Source organism: Colletotrichum abscissum (assembly GCF_030869225.1).
Source record: "Colletotrichum abscissum strain IMI 504890 chromosome Unknown Scaffold_6.1, whole genome shotgun sequence".
NCBI classification, from domain to species: Eukaryota; Fungi; Ascomycota; class Sordariomycetes; order Glomerellales; family Glomerellaceae; genus Colletotrichum; species Colletotrichum abscissum.
Genome location: NW_026850503.1, coordinates 696,796 through 722,486, shown reverse-complemented (window position 1 = coordinate 722,486; position 25,691 = coordinate 696,796). Strand labels below are relative to the sequence as shown.

Genomic DNA, 25,691 nt, shown 5'->3' with positions numbered 1-25,691 from the left:
ACCCTTCCCGTCATATCACACGTCAAAACCGGAGTACTATCTATACCTAGTCTCATGCTATATTCCAAAAGATGGGCAAAACCTACCCCGTAGAACGCAAAAAGACTCAAGGGACAAATGAGATAGCCTCCAAAGTTCATAATGGCCACTTCAACATCTTCTCACACCTCAAAAAGCCCGCGTCGGCCCGGACACCCTGCTGCCCGCACCCGACCTGCGTAACGCCATCTTCACACAACACGGCACCTACTTTACTCCGTACCTAGGTCCCCAAATCACTCCGGCCTTCCTACCTTACCTAGCTACTCAGTATGTTACCCATTCTTGTAGAAAAGAGAAGCGTACATCAGATTACATCGAACCGGATCTTCTTCCATGAACCGCTTTACCATCGGCCAAGCCCCGCGGCATCCATAAGGTAGTGGGGCCGTGACACAAACCGCTCCCCTGCACCCATCCCAGGAGTGCATCGCCGGCGGCGGGCGGGCGGCCCCCAAAAATCCCGACCAATTACGAATTTCTCCGTCTCGTCTCATACTCTTTCTTCCCTTTCACTCTTTCCTTGGCAACCTTGACATGGAGACCGTCCCGACAACCTCACCTGATGGTCACTTGAAATTCTGAAATTTCGCAATCTTCCGCAGCCCGAGGCTACTTGGTCCTCAAGCAGCAACATGTAGTGTCTAAACTGTGTCCATCATGTTCCCAGCACAACGAAAATTGACTCTCTTCGACCTAGGCCAGTAACAGTCAAGCTGGGTGGCTAATCCCGCATGGGAGGACAGTAAGCTCGCAGAGGCACAAATGACCTAGTCTCAGGTGCAAGTATGTGCCTGTGGAGGGTTTACCCGCGGCGACGAGTCTGAAGCAAGGTGCGTGATGTCCGCATTGCTCCATATAACGAAATGGGGTTGGAACGTTCACATCCGAGGTATTATATTTCTTCTCTCCGTCTACTTCGTCTACGTTGGCGAATACCCATTAGATTGACCTCGGCGACAGACGCCAAGGAATCACATTCCATAATTGCCCTTCTACCTCCTATCTGAATTAAGCCAGTCTTTCTTCCCAAATCCATCGACATGGCTAGGCCCTCCGCCGATCAACGCCATCCGATGCCAAGTCTCTCTCGCCCGTATGACATCCAACGTCTGGTGTCTTCCTGTCGGCCAGCATCCAAGGCCATTTTTGGTATCTCTGTTCGTCCATACACCACATGACACACAGCCAAGTGTGACCAGACTAAACCCCGGAAGCAGTCCTCATTCCCGAGCCCAGTCCTGCTGTGGCTCCCCTTTACCTAAACGCCGTACCCGTCTCTGCAGGATCACCAGCCCTTGGTTATCCATGTGACCGGTAATGCTTGTTCGCCGCTCCCTTCTCCGCCTCTCCAATAGGCAGCCCTGGCTTTCATTATCGTAAAGGCGACCCAGGTGAAAGACCCCCCATTCGCCGGACCACCACTTGCATCTTCTCGATTAGCTCCGGCATCCGATAAGGCTTGACGAGCACATCGTCACACCCCGCGCTTTTGGCGTCTTGCATCTGCTCCGGCCTTGCATTGGCGCTGACGGCGATGATGGGGATTCTTCCACCGCTCGCACAAAACACTCTTCCTTCCTTCTCTAGTTCTCGGATTCGCCGCGTGCATGTCAACCCGTCCTGCACTGGCATCTCTATGTCCATGAGGATAAGGTTGATCGATACGGCAGGCCCCTGAGGACTCGAGTTGCTGTGAGTAAAGTACTCTGGGTCATCTTGCTTCTGCAGGGACATGGACTGCATGAGTCGTTCTAGAGCCTCGATTCCGTGATTGGCCACGTCGACAGTGAACCCCCTATCCTGCAAGCCGCGACGGGTTATTTGCTGATTGATTAGGTTGTCCTCCACGACAAGAATCCCATCCAGCCGGGGGTCGTAGCTCTTAGGTTTCGGTCGCGAGCCAGGTGCCTTCTGGTCGTTTGTGGGGGCTCTAATCCGCGGCATCGTGGATGGCGTGCTTGATGCAGCAGTAGCCAGAGTCGTCATTCTCACAGCCGCAGCCGCAGATTCGGCTTCCCTCCGCGACGACTCTGTTGGCACGTATGCCTCGATGAAGAATGCAAACGTCGACCCCACCCCTGGCAAGCTGGACACACCGATAGCACCCTTTTGCAACTCTGTCAAGCGCCGCGAGATGAATAGCCCCAATCCGCTTCCACCGTATTTGACATGAGTCCGCGAGCTCGCTTGCACGAACCTATTGAAGAGATTTGACTTTTCATCTTCTGAGAGACCCTGGCCGGTGTCCTTGACTTCGAACATGATGTAGACTGGGTCTCTGCGATTGTTGAGAGCAGGCTGCTCGTACTCTGACTCTTCTTTGCAGGATCGGGGAATGAAGGTGACCGGCGCCGTCTCATCCGTCGGCCGTTGTCGCGATGCCTTCATGCAGACGGACACATTCCTGATTGATCCGGACTTTGTGAACTTGAGAGCGTTTGTAAGTAAGTTGATGAGGACCTGTTTGACGCGGGAGGGATCAAGATCAAGATAAACGTGACCCAGCTCCCGATACGATTTATCCACAGTCATCTTGAGGTCAATATCAACACGACGAGCCTCTACGTCGAACATCTTGATAGCCTCCTCGCCAATCTGAACGGGATTGACCGTGCAGGGAGTGACGGCTAGGAGCTTAGAGTCCAACTTGGACATTGTCAAGATGTCGTCCACAATCCGCTTCTGATGCTGTGCGCAGGCAACAATCGTCTCCGCATTCTCGATACTGTCCGAAAGAAGCTGCTTGATATCAAAGTGTTTGTCAGTGCCTTCTCCATCAGATTTAGCTGCCTTCGGAGTAGGAGGCCGGTCGACAAGCTCCTCGCATCGCGCGAGGGAGGCAATTATGGCGTCTGAACAGTGAACGATGGCGCTGAGCGGGTTTCGCATCTCGTGGGAAGTCATGTCGATGAAGTTATCCTGTTGCCGTTTCGAGTCGATTGCCTCCTCGGTGCGTTGAGTTTCCAATTCCAGTTGCCACTTTTGCAATGAGACGTCGCTGACACAGCCAGTAAACGACTGAACGATGCCATCTGAATTGCATACTGGCATCAGGGTGATGTGTACCCATCTGGGCGCTGTGATCTGGTTCCCTCCAGCATCCTCTGCTGTCCATGTGGTCTTGAGGCGTATCTCAGCTGACTGGGGCTTTTTCGTCGCTACGAGTCGCGCAACGCTCTCGCTCAGAGTCTGAATGTCGTCTTGTACAACCGAGACTTCCCATGGCCGTACTTCGTGTTGCAAAAGGTCCACCTTCTCTATCCCAGATAACTCGAAAAATACGTTGTTTGCCCCGAGCAGACGTCCTCCGGTGTCCATATCGAACATACCAACTGTGGCAAGCTCAGCCATCCTCTTCAGATTCTCTGCCTGTTGAGCCCTCCTGGTGGCTTCGTCGGCCGTCCTTTTGTGTGCGGTGACATCTGTCAGGCAAGTGAAAGTCCGAATGATGGTTCCGTCAGTCGCTCGTTCAGCCTTTGCCTGGGCCATTACAAAACGTTCCAGATCCTCGTCAAGATCGTTGTATACGTCGGCTTTGAAGGGCGATCTCCTTGCCAGCATGCGGTTGGTGTGTTCCGTTCCTTTGACGCGGAACTCAAATTCGACTTCATCCTTGGTCTGCAGTTCTTTGTATGCCTCGCGAATCTTTTCTCGGTCTGCCTCCAACACGCAAGAGAAAGAACCGCCTTCATCAGGATGTCCTGTTATGCGGTACCACAGGCCGTTTGCGAATGTTATGTTCCCTTGATGATCCCCAAGGGAGAATCCGTTGGGAATGAAGTCCGAAACTGTCTGGAACAGCCGTGTGTACTCTGTGGCTTCCTTAGTCTGGTAGGCGAGCTTTTCTTTCAGCATGGCCTGATCGTATGCAGCCTGCTCGGCAGCATTCCTTCCTCGACGTCGCTCCTCCTCTAACAAGACTGTGCAAGCCAGAGATGTCGTAAGCTTCTGGGCTAGCAACTGGATGTAGAGGGTATATGCATCGTCGTAAGGTCGTCGGGGGTTGAGGCCCAGCACAAGCAGTCCCATGACTTCCTCCTCCTTTGTGGGTCTAATGGGCAAGACAATAGCAGCTTCGCAGGGATCGCCAAATCCACGCCACTGCAGGCCAGTCAGTAATTCTTGGGGCAGACTGCCGTCTGATGTGCTGATAATCAGCGGCTCGTGGCTGCGCAGAGCAGCTCGGTACTGTGGCGCCAGACCAGCATCGGTGTCTTTCAGTCGCAGGGTATCGGGCATGATGGGATGGTTTTCTGGGACACCTAGCGCGCCCTCGAGACGACAAACATGATTACAATCGTGCCGCGACTCGCTTCCAGCATGTGACGAACCATCACACTCAATCGAGTAGAGCATCGCCAGGGGTATGTCGTAAGCGGGGTCGCATTCGGAGAGCTCTTCGATCAGCTTGCTCCAATAGGATTTAACGTCCTTGGCTGTGACGAGCTCCTCGCCCATGTTGACGAGCATCTGAATTCGCCGACGGAAAAGGTGGTATAGAGTCGTGTCCGATATCAAGTGGATGAAGCCAAGACATTCGCCGTTCTGCATGACCGGTACGATCGACCACTTTAGGTACGTCTCGAGGGGTGATCCTTCGGGTCTTTCGAGGAAAAAGCGGAATGCCTCTTCGTTGCTCGCGCGACGACTTTGTCCGGGATTTTCCATCATATCTCTGAGCTGATCAGTGATTTCAGGGAAAACTTCAGTCACAGAATGGCCCATAAGGTTGGGATGTCTTGCCCCTATCATCTCTCCATAAGCCTCATTGTAGACTGTTGTGAGCTTCTTGCCCCAGTAGATTGCTGTTGGCTGAGAGTTGCATAAAATCTGGCTATAAGACTGGTGAAGCAGCGATGGCCACCGGTCCATAGCACCCAGGGGAGTCGCGCTCCAGTCAACGCTATCAACCATATCGAGAAAAGGCTCTTGGTCTGGCATAAAATCCGGTAGGACTATAGGCGGCTCGGTGGTTGCTCGAACTATCCGGGGATAGGACAAGTCTTCTGCGGACGACTCTACCGAAGGCACTGAGGGCACGGTTGAAGTATGCGGATGCAAGATACCGCTGCTAGATTCTCTGCCTCTCGAACCATCCAGGCGAATCTTTCTCGGAGGTTCTGAGGAGATTGGGAAATCGTTGGAGCTCACAACAACCCATCTGGAAAGCAAGGTGTTTCGAGTCCAAAAGTGGTTGTTATACAAAAAGGATTGTGGTGGGTTGGCGTCTTGGGCAGTGATCCAGTCCCAGAATCTCGTGTGGTCGCGGCTTGATAGTGATCCTAGGACCTCGAAAAGGGCAGGCTTGCTCACCAGGGCCGGATTGCTGTAGACAACCTCGGCAAGCGCGGGGTCCTTGAATGAAGTTGGTAGCGCAACAACGAAGCTCGGTCGGGGGTCGGACTCGAGCAGATCAACAACGCCCACACCGAGGAGCGGGGGAGGATGCATGGCTGCGGGCAGGGTATGAGTCGTCCGCTCAGCCAAGGGATCGGCAGGTCTCGTTGTCAGTATCTGCTTTCTCTCCCATTCTCAACCAATCTTGGCCTAGAAAGAGAAGAGGTTTTGCACCCAGGCCAGATGCTCAACTCTTTTTTGGCGCTGTTCCTCCTCTCTGATTTGCGGCTGGTTGGTGAAAGATGCCGTCGGTCCCGCCGGTGAAGATAGAGCCTGGATCGGCAAAATGCCCGCGCGCGCGATGTGGCCCTGAGCGAGGTGAGGTGAGGCTGATGGGCGGGTTTTTGATGCAGGAGAAGGAGATGCGAGAAAGGCGCAGGCGCAAGTGGGAAAGCAGAGAAAAGGCGGCAGAAGCGAGCCGGGGTTGTAATGTGTGCAATCGTGGCCCAAAGTGGATGAGGCAGGCGAGGGTGGTTGAGCTCGGAAGTTGCGATTCTGCTTGCCGGGTGGAGTTGAGCGCACGCGGCGGCACACCCAGTCCGTGGTGAGCGGGCCACCAAGTTGAAGATTGGTTGGTTGCTGGTAGAGTCGTCTTGATGGGATTCAGCAGGACCCCCAATTTCCTACCAAGCTTGTTAGATGGAGGTCGCGGGATGTTCGCCGTGAATGCGTTGTCCCGGAGGATGTGTAAATCTGCAGCGGTGGGTATCTCGCATCGGACCTTGGCCGATTTTCGGGTCGCTGGCAGTGAATTGGTCCAAAACTGGGATCCGCAAGCGTAGGGAAGAAGCCTTGATTCGACGTGCAGGCCAAGATGCGCGGTAGAAGTTACCTTGGAAAGAAGGTGTCCCAAGGTGAAGAAGAGGCAAGATGGGATGGGTAGACGGGCACGCTGGCAGGTCAGAACAGATGGTGAGAGGAGGATGATCACTGGTGGATGATGTGACGACCCTTTCCAATTGTTGACCGGGGTTTAGTGTCGGAGGGGGGCTGAACAACGGACGTCGCAATGTGGCTTGCTATGCAGAGGGCGGTCTCTCGGAAAATAGCAGACTTGGGTTCTTGGTGCCAACACCAGGTCAGGCTCTCCTTTGTCCTCACGGAGTGGCCTCGGGCTGACCTGGAGCCGGACAGAGTAGGTGATTTTTGGTTGTCGCGAGATTGGCAGGCTGGTGATGCCAGATGGTGGAGGTGGGTTTGTGAGAGGAAGCGAGAGGAAACGAAAAGTGCCTATCCGGGCAGTCAAGGTCACGCTGGCAAGGAGGTAAGGTTTAGAAGAGCGGCATCCCAGGGCTGGGCGGTGGAAAGGCGGAAAGACAAGGGACGGGGGGGACGCGGAACGGAATCCGATGACGAAGGCTTCTTCCTGCCAAGGTATCGTGACCCCGGCACGCGAGTCTTTCGAGTCTACTGTGCACTTATTATCCGTATCCGTAGAGTCTACCTGCAAGTAATGTAAGGTAAGTACGGAGTACGGCTGAATAGAGAGTCCTGGACGATAAGGGGGGCAGAAGTGGAAGGTGCACTAATAGGTTGTAGGCGGCGGCAAAGAAAGAATGATTTAGTATGGCTTATTTCTTAGTGCTTCCGTCCCATGCCCTTTTGAGTTGTGCGTCTCAGCCCTCGCACTCACGGTATTGGACAACTTGTCGCTCCTCCCCTCCTACGCTACGGCACGGCATGATGTTGATTGGGGTGGGGAGAGAGCCCCGTGAAGGCGGTCAAGAAGTAGTCCAATATTCCAATCTGCTCCGGTATTCCAGCGTGCCAATTTACTTTACCAGTTACCTTACGGTAGGTAGGATGCATGGATGGAACAAGATGTTTAGTGATATTGGGTGAGATTGGGGGATCCATCATCCGGCCCCCGAAGACCAATTTTAGAAGAGATCAACTCCCAGAGTGTCACCTCGAGCGTGGTATCCGATCGCAAAGGTTCTGAATTGGGCCAAAAAGACCATGTCGTCCGCATATGTATCCGTACGTCTGCATCTGCCAGGGAAGCTGCAGCAGCAGCAAATGCAATAGAAGAATGAGAAAATTGAGAAAAAAAGAGGCCCCAACCAGCGCAGCATGGAACGGGGGGCGGGCAGGGGCAGGCAAAAAGTGGGAATGCCCAACACTCTCCGAAGGTCGACTTCCTTCCCCGAGGAAGAGAGAGAAAAAGAGGCCCCACGATTCCACCCGGTTCGCAAATGGAATTCACGACGCGGCAACCAATCATGAGCAGCCAGGGTTGCATCGTGCCTCCCTGGACCGTCTCTTCAGTACTGCACTAAAAGCTTCGATGGAGACCTGGATTCGACGCTACAAGACCTGTCAACCCGTGCTAAATCGGATCGTCTTCTTCTCCGTCTTCTTTTACGGATATGGCGCCTTCCAACCATTCCACTTGGCCCCAGCCGTGTCTGCATCTTGAGACCTTCCATCTCGATAAACAGAGCTTTAGAGGTTCTGGTGGAAGATTGACCCCTCCATTTTCTGACATACCTTAGCTAAGGTACCGACCTATTGAGAAGGCGCGCATTGAGCGGTAATAGTCATCAAAAAGATAGTTCAGCTCGCTCATTTGCCAGTGACGTTATAGCCCCACGTCATCCCGACTTTCACACGTGGAGTCGCCAATAACAACCAGCGTCCTCAACCCCCAATACCACCAACGCAGGCACCTTCCTTTCCCCCATCCCGGCCACATTTCCCACCTCAATTGCAACCATCAAAAAGCCAACGTCGCTAGTTTCCGAGACTCCATCCGATTCATACCTAGCTGTTTGTTTACTTCTTTCCCCCCTTTTCCTGGCCTTACACCACGCCTGTTAAATATTATCCTGTTCCTGAAGGCTGAAGAGAAAGAGAGTTTTCGGCCCTGGCGGCTGCTCGCTGCTGGTGGTTGCCAGATCGTCCCTTCCCGCGCTCCCGACATGCACATGATGTAAGCGCAGATTTGGGGGGGGGGTTGACCTCTGCGTTAACCCTGACGTCACATCGCTTCCAGACGGCATCATCCTCGTTCCCGGAGTGGAAGGCACGGATTACTTGCCGTTCGGCCAATCAGAGGCCACTTGCCAACGTCGTTACGAGTGAGCCAATGAAAACCTCTCAAATGGTCGTCACAGGAGAAAGCTCCGGAGCAAAATCACCAGACAAGACCATACCGGTGACCATAGACCAGTCGGTTGGGACTTGCAGATTCCAGGAGATGGGTACGCTGTACGGATACGGAGTCTCTGTACTACACGATACAGAAAGTCGCATACCTAGAAATCCGATCGGCAATGCACCTAAATTAAAGACGCGCTCCACAACCCCCCCCTCGGCTGACTTGACTTTGTGCAGTTTGGGGGGTTTGGAAGCCGAGCTTTTGCTAAGGTGGGAATACTTCACCGAAAAGGCCAACTGGTGGAGAGACACCGATCCTCGTCGTTTTCCATTGTTAAACCAATGCGATCCGTCTGTAATAGTGCACTACGCGAACACGATGTTGCACGGATAGCAGCCGAGTGTCTTACTTTATGAGACCTTCAACGTCATTACGCCATGCGGCGCTTTCTCACCGTGTAATAGCCAAATGATAACCCCGCTTTGGCCCTTCAGCCAGCCACCAAAAAAGCAAATTCCAAAAGAATGTAGGTGAGATTAAAGGTCCTTTACTGGACCTGTTTGTTGAAGACTGTATTCTCAAGATTTGTGATGCTGGTCACTCGAAGCCCGTACCTACCTATATTGCAAGCTTCCCATCTTTCGAAGGTGAGACTGTCTGGCGGCGAGCATTCTACAAGAATGTGGACAAGGCACGCGCGGCATCAGATTTGAAATCCCATTGTCTTTACAGCTAGATTCAAGGAGGTCACTTTAGTGGATGGTCAAAGATTGAACAATGTCGTTGTCATCACAACCGCCAATAGAATAGCTAGGATCTATAGCTAAAATCAAGTGTGTCCAATCAACTCATTCCTGCTGGCACTCCAAGTGTCTAAGACTATAATACCACGGCGAACCTGGATGCGTTCCTCTCGATGCTCTCCTCCCTTTCGTACCACTTCGTCTAAGCGAGCCTTGGAAGCCGTCCGCTGTCTCGCTATGCGCCTTGTTTCCCCCTGCCCAACTGCCCTTTGCTGTGTCCCAGTCGCTCGCTTCCTCCAAAATGTGAAAACGTGATATCAGCCTAGGGGCAACCATCTTAACCCCGTCTAATGATTAGTTTCTTCGCATCGCCGAAGCACGGAGGCCCCTCCGCGATGTGGGTTTACACCGCTGTTGCCCCCTTTATCGCGCAGCAACCAGACTCATGTAAATACCCCAAGCGACACCCGCAAGAGAACCAACCAAGTTTCTACCCTCAATGCTCTTGATGAAGGCGAAGTTCACCAGACTGACCATGGGCCACAACTTCAGGCCAGCGATGAAGATGGGCACGAACTCGAGCTGGCTCTTGTGGACGACGGACTGCCAGTCAACATTACTATAGTCGATGGCGCCCCGCGAAAACAAAAACGTGCCCGAGTGCTGCGCGGCCGCGAGGTGCTCCGGGCGCACCATCGCCGTCTGGATGCTGTGCATGAACATGCTGAAAGCGAGCGTGTTGAGCGCGGCGCCGACGGTCTGGTCGAGGACGAGCTTGATGAGCGTGTTGCGGATGTTGAGCTTGGGCTCCACGAGCTGGTCCTCGCGCGCCTCGCGGTCGAGCGCTTTGTCGTCGTTGGCCGCGGCCGAGGCGATGGCCTTCTTGGTGGGCGAGACGTGGTAGGCCGGGAAGCTCTCTTCGAGGAAACCTTGCCTGGTATGTGTCAGTGACGACGGTCTAGGGTACGACGCGTATCGTGCATGCAGGTAGAAGAGGGATCCGCGATGGTGAAAGACAAGTGCTCGCTGGGAGACCCACCACAAGAAGTTTGGCGGTGTGCTGAGGAGGGTGAAGATAATGAACTGGAAGACGGGGACCCAGTCGATGACGAGTTGTTTCTGGTCACAATGTTAGCACGAAGGTCTCGAGTGATGGTCAAACAACGCCATGATATATGATGGTGAAACCCATTGCAGAGTCCACGAGCCTCGGAAATTCATACATCGGTCTGGTAGGCCGTCAGGACCTGGGCCAGTATGTTTGAAGTGCCACTGAGGGCAGCTGACTGCAGAGTTGCAGTGACGATGGGAGGCAGCGCCATGATGGTGACTTGTAAGAACGCAATTGACTTTGATTTGCAGAAGACGTGAATGAAGTTATGAGTTTAGATGAGCAATGCAGACCGTTGTACCGGGTAAACCACGGCAAGTGGACTCTTGAGAGACGTCTTCAAACCAAGGTGGCGGGAGGCAGAGAAGGATGGAGATAAGAACGGATGACGTCCTTGATGCGAAACAGGTGCCTAGAGACGTCGAAACTTATATGCGACACTGCGTGAGGAACGTGAGTCAAATGTAAGTTGCAATCTGTTCAATTACCCTTCCGAGTAGAAGCATTTGTAATCGGCAGAGGTTGAGGCTTGACGGGATGCAGGGCCGGATGGTTGAATGTTTGGCGGGGGTTCATAGGCTGTGGAGGGAGGAGCGACCCCGGCTTGTGGAGGTGGCCGGTCTCCAACAGTCCAAGTTCGGACCGGCGAATCACTGATGACATATCTGATTTGTGGGTCTCCTGACAGCTGTCCCTTCAAAGCAAGCTAGAGCTCCAATAGGCTAGACGACATGGCTGCTCACTTACATGGTTCCAGGCACAATAGGCAACAAGCACCAAGGTCAACAAAAGCGAGTCTCATTGGGCTTGAGCATAGCTATTGTACCTCATAAGAGGTCGACCATATTTGGGGGAAAATGCCTAGAAAGGCTGCCATCTTTATGAACGTCAGCAAAGTTGATTCGCTGCAGAGGACTGCAAAGCGCTTACTAGCGCAACCTTATTGGGTGTATGCCACACAGGCAGCAAAGAGCTTGCATGATGTTTTGCCGTAATATTCAATGCATTGGTAGGTAGGTACTACAATACAGGTTTCTAACGTTTGTTTTGATTCGCGTCCCCTTCATCGTCTCAACTCGTGCTCGTGAGTTGCCCCTTGTGACAAGCTCCGACCAGTCTTATAGTACAGGGATAGAGCTTCTTCATCTTCGGGTACTGTATACCTAGCCCCCCAACATGGTAGGGACTCTACACAACAAACAACGCAAGCGGCTAGGACGACGCGTCGTTATTGTATCGTACAATTCATCTATGACTGTCCGATAAATTCGCACATCACAAAAGCTGATTTCAACCGACCATCCCTTCCTTGTGTCTGACCACCGAGCAAGCGCATCCCCAGCTGCTCTCCAACTCCTTTGTCATGTTGACCTTTTCTATAGATTGGTGCTTTGGCGTGAACTTGAAGTGCCGTGATGGTGGTTCAAGGCCTCGACAGGATCCACATGAAAAGCAGCTGGACAATGTAGGAGTAGAAGAAGAGGAACTGAGTCCTCTGGTTTCGCTTGGCTCGGGAATCGCCAGTCTGCATAGGGCCGGCACCGTTGGCTGCGTTTTCAGGGAGCAGAACGTACTTGAGCGAACGCATCTAACGGAAATGTTAATCTCTTATATCACGCGACGACTTGTATGAGGACATACCAAGAACAGCGAGTTGGCCAGGAAAGTGTAAAGAAACACGCCCCAGCCAATCCACCCGCCGGTACCCTTGCCACCGTTCAGAATCTCGGCTACGGTTACGGTGACGATGATGCCGACAAACTTGTAGCCCGAGTATGCGATCAGATCGTAAAGCTGCGAATCGTTCGAGATGCCCAACAAGTAGCAGCCCAGCTTGAGACCGAGGATCTCTGCCATGACTATTACTAGGGCCGTCGACGCTGTGTATCCGAGAAGTTCTGGCTGGAACTGGCCGCGGAGACCAGCAAGGAGCGTAGAGAGAAGAATGTATGTCACGACAGCCATGACGGGAATGTACATGTCGGGACTGTTGATGTCGTCTCGCGGAGGGAGATACCATCCTTCCTGTCCGCTAGGCCCGACGGACTGCTTGCGCGACCATGGCTTGTGCCTCCAAGGGAAGAGGACGAGGACTATTTTGTTGATGACGTAGGAGTTGGAAACGTTGAAGTAGTGCTTCAGGGCGTTGACGTTAACGTATCGGTTGAACTTCAAGCAGGGTTAGCTTCAGAAGAAACTTGATGCATCTCGACAGTTGAACGGCGAGATGCTTAGAGGTCTGCCTCCCCGTCCCTAGACTTGACGTACGTTTTGCTCCATGTACTCCTGGCCATGCTTGAAAGCCGTCTGGCCAAACTGCGCTGCCACTTGCGCCGTGGGATCATTCATGAACTGTCCGTATGCGCCGAATACGTTCCCACTCGTGCCGCCTTGCTGTTGGTAGGGACTGCCACCGTAGCCTTGTTGCGACTGCGATTGCGACACGGGAGGAGGGGGCGAGCGCAACTGAGGAACCGTAGAGACATGCTGGGGTACGGGGTGGTGCAAGGGGGGCGACTGCCCGTAAGTTTGTGGACGCTGCATGATGTGCAAATGAACTCGTGGTTTCGTCTTCTGTTCGTGAATATCGTTCGATGGGGTTTGTCGGAAGATTGCGAAGCTATGTTGGATTCGACGGCGGCGTGGGTGTTGGGATGCCTCCCTTCCAGATTCTCTGAGTCCACGTCGTCTTTGGCGGGCCGCGATGGAGCTGGTACGGAAAGGTGTTTACTTCCATAGATGTCCCACATTGTCCAGATGAGCAGGACAGATAGCCGTGGTCCAAAGGGGCTTAGCTCAGAGTTCTTTTTGGCCAGCTCAGCACGAGCCCTCTCGCGGGCCTTTATGAGCCGCTAGAGGGCCTGGTGCCGGCCGGCCACCAGCTGTCGATGGCTCGCATGGGCGTATATCGATCAACGACTCTCCTTTCTTACCTACCTTATCCGTAGAGGTATCACTAATACCTTGATTAGCATCGCTTTTTAGGCTTCTCGAGGCATGTTCTTGTAAGGATGTACGGAAATTAGTATCATTCATAGGACATGTTTTCTTATTCGTGGTACGGAAGCCGTCTTAGAGAGTCTCATTTCACCAAGTATCGTATCTCCATGTTCACGCCATGGAGCTATATCTGCCGTTGGAGGGTCGATTGGGTATCTGTTTACAGGTGCAAAGAGTGGCTATGACGGGTTGATATAACGAGTTGATACAACGACTAGAGGCAAGACTCGCTGAGGAAGCAAAGACGCATACCTTAACTGGAGTTACCTTCAATTTTCATTGGTGTACTCCAAGGAAGCAACTCAACCATAGAATAGGAGCAAGCTCTCAATCCGTACTGTGTAGGCCGCCATCTCAACCATCGAAGATACAGTGCTCATACAGTGTGATCTTCCTATATCCCCAGAGCTTATCGATAAGAAAGGGTACCCCAAGGCCAAGGGTTCACCCACTCCAAGGGCCCAAAGGAGCGGCCAGCCCACTTCATTGACCACGGGTCTTGCGCCACAGGCCAGCTTTTGGGATCGAGGAAGTCGCCTCCAACTCAACTCTCACCCTCTCTCCTCTTCCACTGGTCCCCGAGTCTCCACGATCTTTGCTGTCGCCGCAAATCACGAAGCCGGAATCCCACACACAATGTTGGACACGTTCGAGATTCTGACCACCTCAGGGGTGGTCCTCTGGTCCAGAACCTATGCGCCGGTCAACCCGTCCGTCATCAACAACTTCATTGCCGATGTCTTCATCGAGGAGAAGGGCGGCGCTGCCTCCAGCCAGTCCGCGGCCAGCAACCCCCCATACAAGCGCGACCAGCACACATTACGGTATACGTTTGTAAAGGAGCTAGGTGTCATCTTTGTGGTATGGAAACCCAACAACATCTGATGCGCCGCACCTTTCCAAGCCATGGTACTAACGAGGTTTGCGAACAGGCTGTTTACAGATCACTACTTCACCTGTCATGGATTGACAAGCTCGTCGACAACATCAAGACGATCTTTGTAGATCTGTACGGAGAGCAATTGACGAAGCCGCACACGACAGTGGTCGAATGTCATAAGTTCGACGAGTACTTTGACCAGCAGGTCAGAGAGCTGGAGACAACGGGAGCAAAGGGCGACTCCAACGTCTCAGAAGCCGACTTCGCAAAGGAGGAGAAGACACTGTCTGGAAACCTCGGCGATGACCCTCCCCTCCCTCCGGGTCTGCACTATAGGGGTAAGCCGAATGCGCCGTGAAGGTGTATCAGTGTGCAAGCAGCTAACAAACCCCCTCCCAGGTCGCGGTCTGAACAGCGCAAACGAAACCTCCAACGACTCGACCCCCATCGCGACGCCCACGACCTCTCGACCCTCGACTCCCGGCACCGGTGGCGTATTAGTAGGCAAGGCCGGCCCCGTCGCCAAGATGTCGCGACGCGCGCGCAAGGCAGGCAACTCTGCGCCCCTTTCTTCTGGCGACGAGTCCGCCGGCAGAAGACCCAAGCCCGCGACGAGATCATCAACGAAGAAGGGCCGCAAATGGGACGCAGATGGCATGGCCGACGAGGAGGACGACGTGGTCCTCGACTACTCGGCTGCTCCGAAGTCGGCGACGAGCGACTCGGAAGCCGAGACGACCGCCCGCTCCTCCGCCGTCGAGCACGTCGATCACACGACATGGGGGTCCAAAACGTCAAAGGGTCAATTCGTGCTGAAGGACCTAGACGACGAGGTGCACAACATCCTCGCCTCGGCGCAGGCAAAGAACGACTCTTCCAACAAGACGGAGGCATCGGGCGGGCTTATCGGGTCCGGCCTGAGCACGATCGGAGGCCTCTTCCGCAATGTTGTCGGCGGCAAAACGCTCTCCAAGGCGGATCTCGACAAGGCGATGAAGGGCATGGAAGAGCACCTCCTAAAGAAGAACGTCGCGCGGGAAGCCGCGGTACGGCTCTGCGAGGGCGTCGAAAAGGAGCTCCTCGGCGCCAAGACGGCCAGCTTCGAGAGCATCAACGCAAAGATCCAAGCCGCCATGGAAGCCTCCCTCACAAAGATGCTCACCCCGACCTCCTCCCTCGACCTCCTCCGCGAGATCGACGCCATCACCGCCCCGCCCTCGACCTCCCTTCGCAAGGCCCGCCCCTACGTCATCTCCATCGTCGGCGTCAACGGCGTCGGCAAGTCCACCAACTTGTCCAAGATTTGCTTCTTCCTCCTGCAGAACAAGTACAAGGTCCTCATCGCCGCCGGCGACACCTTCCGCTCCGGCGCTGTCGAGCAGCTCGCCGTACACGTCCGCAACCTCAAGGAGCTTACCGTCCGTGAGGGCGGCCGCGTCGAGCTGTACCAAAAGGGCTACGGCAAGGACGCCGCCACCGTCGCTCGCGACGCCGTGGCTCACGCCGCGCAGGACGGCTTCGACGTCGTCCTCATCGACACCGCCGGCCGCAGACACAATGACCAGCGTCTCATGTCCTCCCTGGAGAAGTTTGCCAAGTTTGCTCAGCCCGATAAGATTCTCATGGTCGGCGAGGTAAGACCCCCCCCCCCCTCCCTCTCACATCTATAGCCAAACAAAAAACTGACGTCCTCCCCCAAGGCCCTCGTCGGCACAGACTCGGTAGCCCAAGCCCGCAACTTCAACGCGGCCTTCGGCTCCGTCCGCACCCTCGACGGCTTCATCATTTCCAAGTGCGACACCGTCGGCAACATGGTCGGCACCCTCGTCAGTCTCGTCCACGCCACAAACGTCCCCGTGCTCTTTGTCGGCGTCGGTCAGCATTACTCTGACCTGCGCAACTTTTCCGTAAAGTGGGCGGTTGAGAAGCTCCTGAGCAGCTCCTAAGGTTTCGCTTTCTCTCTGCTTGGGGGTTGAAGAAGGCCATAGAGGGAGAGGGAATGGAAGTCGCCTCTTACTTGGGTGTATGCATGTATAAATCACCTTTTAATATGAAATGAGATGAAATGAAACCAAATTTAATCGGAGTTTCCATGGCGAGAACCAACGATACCCCGACAAAAATCAAGTGTTCTGATAGTCTCCATGCGATATGCCTACCTTAGTTATCTCCCAGGTCCCATGAAAACACATTTGTGCAGTCCGTGGTTAGCCGCGAGTATTTCGCCATACCGACCCTTGATCACGACAAGTCCCGGTAATAAAAATATTCTAATGATCAAGATTGATAAGCCAAATCAGGCGTGCGAATTATTACTATATACTTCTTCGGTGTGTAGTGTAATAGGTAAGTAAAGAGGGGTTGGGCTGCAGTAAACATAACCAGGCCAAGCAAAAGGTAGAAGCAAGCCAAGCCCATAGATAGACCCAGCAAGCCAACACGCCATACTTCAAGCCCTTCAACCCTCTCTTCTCCATTTCATCGTCATTTTCTTTCCCGCTATGCATCGGACCGAAAACAGAAAAAACAAAGGAAATTAAAATTTAGCCCTCTCATCCTCATTCCCCATTGGAGAGGAGATATTGCCCCCTCCCCCGTGAGGTGTGATTACAAGAAGGTAAAATCCACGATTCTGAGTGTTTGTATATGAAAATCCTCCTCCAATACCCTCAGTGGATTGTAATGTAGTAGAAGTAGTCTTGCGAAAAAGGGGGTATCATCATTCTAGTGTGTCCATTCTTTTGGGCTCAAAAGCATGCTGCGTGATAGAGACAGAGAGAGAGAAAGATTGACTGCGGCGCGAAAGACAAAGGAAATCCTCCATGGTCCTACGTTTCCTTCCACTCATCACTGCTCCTTCTTAGTCTTCAAAGAAGTCGGTGTCGTCAAAGTCGCCCGGGTGAGCATCTGAGTCGTACCCGCTTGACCGCATCATCGGAGGAGTCATGGGCTGTTGAGAACGGCTCGACGGACGGCGAGCGGGCGGGCTCTTGAGGGGCATCGGCTCGGATGGCACCTCCGTGATGGACGGTCCTCGGTTCCTGGCCTGTAGTTGCTGAGCCGTGTACCGGCGTCCTGTGGTCTGGAACGCCGTTGGTTGAGGTTCCTCAGCGCGCGTAGCGTTCGAAGTAGGGGTCTGACGGAGACCAGAAGCCGGCGGGGTCATCAGTCCGTTGTGGTTGTTGCTGAAAGAGGCCGACGTTGTAGATCGGGACGGGGTGTGGTTGCTATTGTTGACAGCAGGACGGGCCGTAGAGGGCCTACCGCTTCGTCCGCCCGATGCGAAGATGGGCTGTTGCGACTTGCGCCAGTTACCCCAGGCCGCAGCCAGGGGTCCTACAGCTTGAGCAACACGAGGCGATGCAGCCTCCCGAAGTGACTGTGCAATGTTGGGCAGATTGATTGCTGATCCGCCATTCATCGCACGCTCGCGTTCCTGTTCCTCCATTTGAAGGTTGGCCTTGAGACGAATGGACGCATCCTTGACGGCTTCCCTGTCAAAGTCTTCGGCAGAGACGGCAAGGATGATGTCTTGCAAATCGCCGTGTCTCACGGCAAGAAGCTCGCGCAACCAAGTGATCTCGTCGTCACGTTTAGCAATCTTGGTAGGAGCTTCGGGGTCCAGCTTGTCGACGGTAGACTCGAGCTCTTCGATGCGCTGCTCGCGTGCCTGCAACTGCTCTTGCAAGACCATGATGGACTCTCGCAACGCCTGGGGCGAGATCTTCTCTGGGAGGTCCATGGCCTTCGACACAACGGGTGCGGCAGGTGCCACGGCCTTGGGCTGGAAAGATGCGGTGGGGAGAGCGGTTGGCTCGACACCTGCGGACTTGGCAGCTTGAGCGGCAGCGCGAGCGGCTTCCTTAGCGATCTCGAGCTTCTCTTCCAAATGTGCGACACGGTCTTGGAGATGTTCCGTCTTGGACGTGGACAGGCTGAGACGCTCGAGGAGGTGCTGCTCAGTCTTCTGGCCATCTTCGACGGCGTTGCTCAGCTGGCGCTCCCAGCGGGTCTGGAAGTCTTCGAGCTCGTTCTGGTGCTTGCGCTTGAGTTCCTCAATGGCATCGGTCTTGCTGGTCTGAGCCTCCTCCATCATCATCTCAGATTGAGCTTTGGCAGTCTCGACGTCCATGTTGGCCTGATCAACTTCGGCTCTGAGCTTAGCGACCTGCTCCTCGAGTTCTTCACGAACAGCATTGACGTGGTGGTTGGCTTCGTCAATCTCGCGCTGCATAGAAACGCGCGTTCGCTGAACCTCGGCAATGCCAGACTCTCGTGCCTCCTTGAACTCGCTCTGGTATCGCATGGCAGACTGGTGAAGCTTGTGGTTCTCGGTTTTCATCTCGCCAAGCAGACCCTCGAGACGCTTGCACTCATTAACGGCACGCATGCCTTGGCGTTCGCCGTTCTCGAGTCTCTCCATTTCGGCTTCAATCCGTTCGCGCGTACGGGCCTCAGCTTGGAGCTTAGCATCCAAGACCTCTTGACGAGCGACGAGTTGCTGCTCCCGCTTGGTGCGACGAGCATTCTCCTCGGTGATGTCGCGGGCAGCCTTGGCCATGTCTTCCTGGAGGGAGACAAACTTGGCACGCCAGCTTTCCCTGACGCGCTCATTCTCCTGAAGCTGAGTTCCAAGGGTGTCAATGAACTTCTGCATGGCCTTGTTCTCTTGGAGTGTCTCGGTGAGATCGATCTGTTGTCTGCGGGCAGTCTCAACCACGCGCTCTGTCTCGGATCTCCAGCGGTTAGCCTCGTGGGTGGCGCCTCGGACCTCGTCCTCCATAGCGTTGATCTTGTTGGTAAGTTCAGTCTGCGCCTGAGTAGCGTTGGTTTGGGAGGCCTCCATGAGTGCCATGCGCATTGTTTGCTTGGAAGCAGCCTGTTCAAAGGCCTTGAGCTTGTGGTCCCGCTCCTCGACTTCCTCACGGAGACGGACCTCCTCTTCGCTGGCAATACGGAGCAGACGCTGAACCTCAGAGAGTCTATCTTCGGCGGTTCGGCGACCGTCGAGCTCTGCTTGAGTGCGCTCTTCCTGGTGTCGGAGCTTATCCTCCAGGTCGCTAACGCGATGGTCGAAAATGCTCTTGTTCATGATCTCGACTTCAACGCGAGTTTCGGCGGCCTGAAGCTTCCTGTCGAGCTCTGCCGCGAGATCTTCGGCGGCGCGGCGGTCGGTAACCTCCTTCTCAGTCTTGCTACGCTCAACATAAAGGCGCTCTTCGAGATCCATGACCTTGGCTTGAAGCTCACTCAACTTGTTGTTGACGGCCTCGTCATGATCACGATCAGCGGTCGGCTGTTGAGACGGGGTTGGCATGCGCTTCTCGACAGCTTCCTCGACAATGTTTCGCAGATCCTCGCCACGGAAATCAAGGCGCATTGAAGCGCCAAACTGCTCTCTCATCTCCTCCAAAGCCTTTAGAACAGCAGTGCTGGAGGGCTCATCGGCAGTGGGGGCTGAAATTTGAGGCACGGGAGCGGCACCACGCTGCTGAACAGCAAAAGCATCGAGTACAGCAGCACGGATTTGTTCCATGCGCTTGTCGCGGCGCGGACTAAGCGAGCGACGAGGCACGGGCTCTTCATCCTCATCATCAGCGTCGCTGTGTTGTATATCGGCAGAGACGCTGCGGCGGACGGAAGACGAAGCTCTTCTGTCGCCCCGGAGAGACTGCTTGATGGACAGTAGAGTCTTCTCAAGAGGACCCAAGCGAGCGGAGAGCAGATCGCCGACGGCTTCGTTGACGCGACCGTCGAAGAACTGAACACGCTGCTCCAACTTGGCTTGTTCTTCGTCGCTGAATGCACCTTCCCAGTCGCTCTGTGCAGCACTCTCTTGGCCAACCAGATGGGTAATCGGAGCATCGAATGACTGTGCACTCAGCGGAGGATCGACGAAAGGATCTTCCAACTCCGTAGTCGGCATGGCCGAGTTATCGGTGGGGAGTCCATGGTATTGGCGCACAGGGCTGGAGGTTCTGCTGCGGTATTGGCTGCCGGCCTGCATCTTGTACGGCGACAAGTTAGTAACACCAGCGACCTGGATCTGCCTGTTGGGGCTGGGCTGGTGCCATCTGGCGGCCTCATCATTGGCCTTGTTGACACCAAAAGTCGGGTCATTCTGGTTGAGGTGGTTCATGATATCATCAATCTCCTCGAAAGTTGGCTCATGTTGCTCGTTACTGGCATCAATCGCGGACTTTGACGGGAAGGTGAACTCGTGGGCGTTGGGCTCATCAAGATACTCTTCTCCCTCAGAAACAACATAGTCCTCGGGGATCTCTCCCTCTTCCAGAGAGTCTTCGTAAACCTCCTCTCCAGCATTCCGCGCAGGCGATGGAGACGCGGCAAACCGAGACGCAGACAGACCCTTAGTCTTAGGCGGGCTTGCGAAGCGAGAAGCGCCCAGTCCCTTAGGTGCGGCGAACTTGGGAGGTGTCGGGGCCCGAGGAGACGGCTCGCGAGGTGGCGAGACCGGGGCTGGTGCCTCGGTGCTAGGCAGGATTGGCTCAACGGTGTCTTCTCTGTCACGCTCGTCCTCTTCATCCTCATCGGTTTCGGTTGCCGGAGTAGGCGCCCAGCCGCCGCCAGGGATGAAAGCTCTCGCAGTAGCAGAGAGCGACTTGTTGTGGCCCTTCTTGTACGTGTCAATGCCAAAAGGCCGGGCTTCAGCAAAGCTTTGAACATCGTTGTTTGAGTCGAATTCGAAGGGTGCCCAGTTCAGGTGCTGCTGGTCAGGCGAAGTATCCGAGGGGCTAGTAGCCGTAACAGCCTTGGAGTCGGCGGGGTGCTCGGAAGCAACGGTGGAAGACATGGTAGTGTCGGCGGGCGTGTAAGCTTGCTCGTCAGAGGCATCCTGCTCCTCTTTCCTGGGCTGGAGTGACTGCAAGGTCGTGGGTTCGGGCGATGGCTCAGCGAACAGAGGAACATCGTCCTCATCTCCTCTTGACGCCTTTGCCCTCTTGAAGCGAGATTCGTCAATCAAGCGACCATCTGCATCATCCGGAAGATCGTCTTGAGATTCATCATGGTTGTTATCGCTGCTGCTGGGGCGGATAATTGGGACGGCCTTTGACTTCTTGGGAGGCTTGACAATGTCAGAAAGGTTCAGATCAATGTTGCCGAAAATCGAGCTAGTGCGGTTCCCAGCGCTCTCGCTGCCCGACACAGGGCTGGTGACAGAATCCGAAACATTTCCGAAGGGTGTGAAGGCGGGTGCATCCGGTCGAAACTTGGGACCAGAGGCAGAAAAGCTAAAGTCGCTCTGACCAGGCGAGAAGACAGGGGCGGCCGCATTAATCTTGGACGACATGGACCCTGCACCAAACGAGCCCGCTGACGGGGAAGTGACTGACGGAGCGAATGATCCACCACCAGCCTGGAAGACTGAGGGCTGGAAGCTGTTGCTACCAGCACCAAAAGTGAAGCTCGTCTTTGACTCGTGTCCTGGGTTAAACTTGAACTCGGGTGCCTTGACGTTGAGCTTGGATAGCGAGGGCTTGCTGGCATGACTGGGTCTCCTCGGCATGCCAGAGTTGCTTGACATTGACGAAACATCGTTCCAAGGATTGCTCGTTGTCGAGAACGATCGCTGGTGCTGCTGCAAGAGAGTCGTGAGGCTGAAATCTTGTACGGGTGTGCCAAGATTGCTAGGGTTGGTCTCGATCTCCGCCGCCTCATCGATCCGCTGTGCGTCAACCTCGTGCCATCCGGCCAAACTGTCGCCGCGGGGTCGGGTCTCGTCATGGTGAGAGAAGAAGTTCTGGGACAAAGAGTGGCCACGGCTGTGAGGGCGCGGGTGGTGAAGGACAGGGCCATCGCCGCCTTGAGGACCGAACTGCTTGGGAAGCTGCTGGGGTGCCTGGAACTGGACCGATGCTTCTCTGGCATGCGCAAGAGGCTGCTGTTGCGAGAAATTGGCCAGCTGCTCAGCCGCAGCTTCCTCGTTATGGGGGCTGTAGTCCTCGTGCTCCAACTCGTTGCGCATCTGCTCCTCGAGGTGGTACTCGGCCTCGTCAATCTCTGCCTGGAGGTCATCGTCGTTGATTTGTGCAGGCTCTGCGGGCTTGATGGACGTCTCTTCGTGTGCCTCCTCCTCTTCCTCTTCGTCTTCTCGCACCTCTTGCAGACGAGGTGATGCGCGCGCGGGTTGCTGCTGATGCTGCATGAACTGCTGATGAGGCATCATGGGGTACTGCAAAGATTGGTGACGCTGGTGCGCATTGAAAGCAGGGCTGCCAGTCGGCGCAAATCCTTCGGGCATAAAGGGGGAGACTGGAGAGAGGATTCCGTTCAGCAGATTAGGCGACTCTGTTCTATGCGGACCTGGCCAGCCTAGAGGCGATGGTTGACCTGGCATCTGGAAAGGCGAGTGGCCCATGGGAACCGAAATTGACTGTCGATTATTGTACTTGGCAGGGTGACTGCCGAAGCCAATGGGCGAAGCCATGCTCGGGCTGTGACTGTGGCCTGCAGAAGAACGCCCACCGGGTATGAACTGTGGGGGGAACGGATAGCCTTGCACATGATTGCTCGACGCTGAGGATGTAGGCAATGGTGGAGAGAATGGTAAAGGCGGATATTGCGCAGAGGCCTGTCGGCTGGGCTGTGATACTGCAGGCGATATTGAAGGTGCCGGGGGATCGTCGTCGCCGAATGACACTCCAAGAGCTCGCAACTTGGCTTCGTTAAGCTCATTGACATAGTCTCTCCAAGCTGCATAACAGTTAGCATTCCTGTTGCCTTCCCTCTTCGCGATGTAGACTTACCATTCAAATCAGGCAATGTGACTTTGTATGTATGTTGCGCACGCTCTCGAACAAGGTCCTCGGGGTTAGGCCAAGCGTCTCGACTCTGTGAGTATCCAGTAGGGACCTGGTACGTGCCCTCTGCAAGATCTAAATCGAAGCCACTGATATCGTATCCAAGCTCTTCCCACGATCTAAACATGCCCTCGATTTCGTTCTGGTTCAACGGCTTGGGCGCATGGCCAGGGCGTCCGCGTTCCTCGTCTTTGGGAAGAAGAACCATAATATTCTTGCCCTTCCACGGGATCTTCTTCTTCACCCGAGGCGTCATGCTGGGCTCTTTGATTGTCACTCTGGCCGATGCACTCCTCATTGGTGTAGTTGGCGTCCTCGCCGTGTTGCCGACAGCGGCACTAGCGCTCCGTCTGGGGGTTGTGGGAATTGGTGGGAGCTCTGGCAGCTCGCGGGCCAAGTCGGCCTTGGAGAGATCTGGACTCTCCATCTTCGCGTTGGTTGTCTCGCCTCGAGGCTTCACGTCTTCTTGCTTGAGGGTCTCAACGCTGGATCGGGTTCGAGGATAGCGAGGTTCCGTGAGCGATGCGCGCGTTAGGCGTGGTCGGGCTCTAGGGGTTCGCAGAGATTCCTTATCGTGCCAAACAGCTTCGTCGCCAGATCCTGAGCCGCTCAGTGAAGAGTGCTCGCTTCCGTCGCTGAACCAATGTCGGCCCTCAGTATGATCACCCGCCGTGTGCTGGCGAATCCAATCTTCAGTCAATCGTCGCGCAGGTCTCCGAGCGCGATTAGCGAGAACTTGAGCTGCGCTGAGGTAGGGCTCGTGCGATTCGTCCTGTCCGAGCGAAAGCGCTGGTGGAGGTCGAAGAAAGGGAGTGCTGATAGCAATGTGATGGATAGGCGAGCCTTCGGATTGATCGCTGCCAATGCTTTCGCGGCGAATGAGGTTCGTCTCTTCAGTTGAGTAGGGCGAGCCCCAGCTGGCTGTCACGTATCTCTCGTCTTCTTCGGGATTGGATTGGTTTTGACTTCTGAGAATTTCCCGAGCTCGGTCGGGGAGTCTGGGCGCGGGTAGCGAAGGCAAAATTGGGGAGGACCCAAGGTCCTCGCCGTCGGCAGCTGTGGACGTCGATGAGAGGGCGGGAGACGTTGGCGGCGAATTGAAGGATGAACGATTAGGTCCTGTGCCGTCCTGTGCGGATGCAGCAGGAGGAGAATGGGATTGCTGGGAAGAAGACGTCTTCGTGGGACTCTGTTTCAATCAGGAATGGGCCCAAGAAAAGACGTGGCGTGGTGAGTGGACGTTCAAGGCATCCGTACCACGCCGGGAATGTAAAGTAAGGTTAGGTGAGGATGCGGTGAGGTGTAGCTTACCACGGTGAGATCAGCGCAGACGATGGGAATCGTCTGCAGCCAAGTCTCTGTGTATTCGCGTCGAGGACCCTTTCTTCAACAGCCCTCAAAAATCGGCATGCACACACAACGAAGCAGGCCGCGAGAGAAAAAACGAAGGGAACGGACGGGCGCTGTCGAGGTTGTTGACAGGAATAAGGGGGTGGAGGAGAGGCGGCCCGTGTGATTGGGGATGGATGAGTGTGTATATTTGGGGCCGATGGGTGGTTTTTTTGGTCGCGACGCGTATCCGCAGGTAGCCCAGGTATTTTTTGTTAGGCGGACAGGGAAGGGGACCTGGACACAAAAAAAGGATAGCCAGCAGAAATAAGGTATTATTTTGCAGGTAGTGACCCAGTGCAGGGATTAGAGGGACGGGGGGGCCGTTGCAGAAAGGAACTGAGAGAGGGAAATTATTGACTAAGGAGCGACATGAGAAGAGAAGGCAGACAGTGGCAGCACGCGGGTACCGGACGCATCGGGTTACAGGTTGAGCTACACGTATGATGGCGATTCCGTCGATATAGCACGATGCTGCCGGCTTTGGTGGAGAGACAGATGATAGGAGAGGATGGAAATGTCGATAAGGTACGTGTTGTGTCAGGAGCAAGGTGGTAAGTCAGTGAGGACTGGACGGGATGGCGAGGTTAAAGGCAACCCGGAAGGATACATGGGAAGCTAAGGTAAGAGTTATTGCCTAGTTTTCTTTCCAAATTTCTCGTTAGAGATGGTGCCGGCCGGTTAGGTAGGTGGTCAAGACTTAGGTTAAGTGTGCTCTCCGGACGGTTCATTGGAAGGCCAAGAAAATGAAGGGACTCGGTGTACATGCACAAGACTGGGAACGCGGTTTTGACAGGAATGGCAAGGTACAGGTACGCGCACGGGAAGGAGCAGGTACAGCAGAGCTAAGGCATGACCGCCAGCCGAAGACAGCTCACAAAATGCTGCCTTAGTCTCGCTACATAGGTAACTCAGTACCTACACAGTACATAGCCGTACCTTACCTTTAGGAGTACTACCTAGGTATTTAGGCAACTTGGCAGACTTTCTTGGTTCTGTTACCTAAACGTTCGACACATTTGTTGAACAGACACCGTCAGGTCCCTCAATACAGTGACAACCACGACAGTATAGTTCATCTGCACCGGCACGAATTCGTGGAGACTCGAGAAGACAGAGGAAGGGATACCTCCGCCTCAGGCTTTCGGGTTCGAGTAAACGTGGAGACCTTGGTTCGGTGGTCCGTCACCAGTGGCACGATGAGATT

The 25,691-nt window shown here is 54.6% G+C and overlaps 6 protein-coding genes across 6 annotated transcripts; 1 reads left to right on the top strand and 5 right to left on the bottom strand.

Annotated features, from left to right (window-relative positions):
- Positions 1–1,413: 1,413 nt before the first annotated feature.
- Positions 1,414–5,493, bottom strand: CABS01_03250 (hsp90-like protein; the record flags this gene model as incomplete). The annotated part of the gene is made up of 1 exon (XM_060536627.1): positions 1,414–5,493. One exon carries the CDS (start codon positions 5,491–5,493, stop codon positions 1,414–1,416), a length of 4,080 nt encoding a protein of 1,359 aa, XP_060392546.1.
- Positions 5,494–7,107: 1,614 nt separating this feature from the next.
- On the bottom strand, positions 7,108–7,681 carry CABS01_03249 (uncharacterized protein; the record flags this gene model as incomplete). The annotated part of the gene is made up of 2 exons (XM_060536626.1): positions 7,108–7,228; positions 7,287–7,681. The coding sequence occupies 2 exons, from the start codon at positions 7,679–7,681 to the stop codon at positions 7,108–7,110; spliced, it is 516 nt and encodes a 171-aa protein (XP_060392545.1).
- A 2,024-nt stretch (positions 7,682–9,705) lies between these two features.
- On the bottom strand, positions 9,706–10,604 carry CABS01_03248 (Mpv17/PMP22 family protein; the record flags this gene model as incomplete). Its single annotated transcript, XM_060536625.1, has 2 exons — positions 9,706–10,401; positions 10,506–10,604. 2 exons carry the CDS (start codon positions 10,602–10,604, stop codon positions 9,706–9,708), a joined length of 795 nt encoding a protein of 264 aa, XP_060392544.1.
- A 1,212-nt stretch (positions 10,605–11,816) lies between these two features.
- On the bottom strand, positions 11,817–13,242 carry CABS01_03247 (uncharacterized protein; the record flags this gene model as incomplete). Its single annotated transcript, XM_060536624.1, has 4 exons — positions 11,817–11,981; positions 12,035–12,562; positions 12,662–12,951; positions 13,125–13,242. Coding segments are annotated over 4 exons (1,101 nt in total), but the record flags the coding sequence as incomplete, so codon positions are not given.
- A 787-nt stretch (positions 13,243–14,029) lies between these two features.
- Positions 14,030–16,219, top strand: CABS01_03246 (SRP54-type protein; the record flags this gene model as incomplete). Its single annotated transcript, XM_060536623.1, has 4 exons — positions 14,030–14,254; positions 14,326–14,611; positions 14,673–15,907; positions 15,974–16,219. 4 exons carry the CDS (start codon positions 14,030–14,032, stop codon positions 16,217–16,219), a joined length of 1,992 nt encoding a protein of 663 aa, XP_060392542.1.
- Positions 16,220–17,133: 914 nt separating this feature from the next.
- CABS01_03245 (myosin class II heavy chain) lies at positions 17,134–24,451 on the bottom strand (the record flags this gene model as incomplete). Its single annotated transcript, XM_060536622.1, has 3 exons — positions 17,134–22,988; positions 23,042–24,257; positions 24,407–24,451. Coding segments are annotated over 3 exons (7,116 nt in total), but the record flags the coding sequence as incomplete, so codon positions are not given.
- Positions 24,452–25,691: the final 1,240 nt, after the last annotated feature.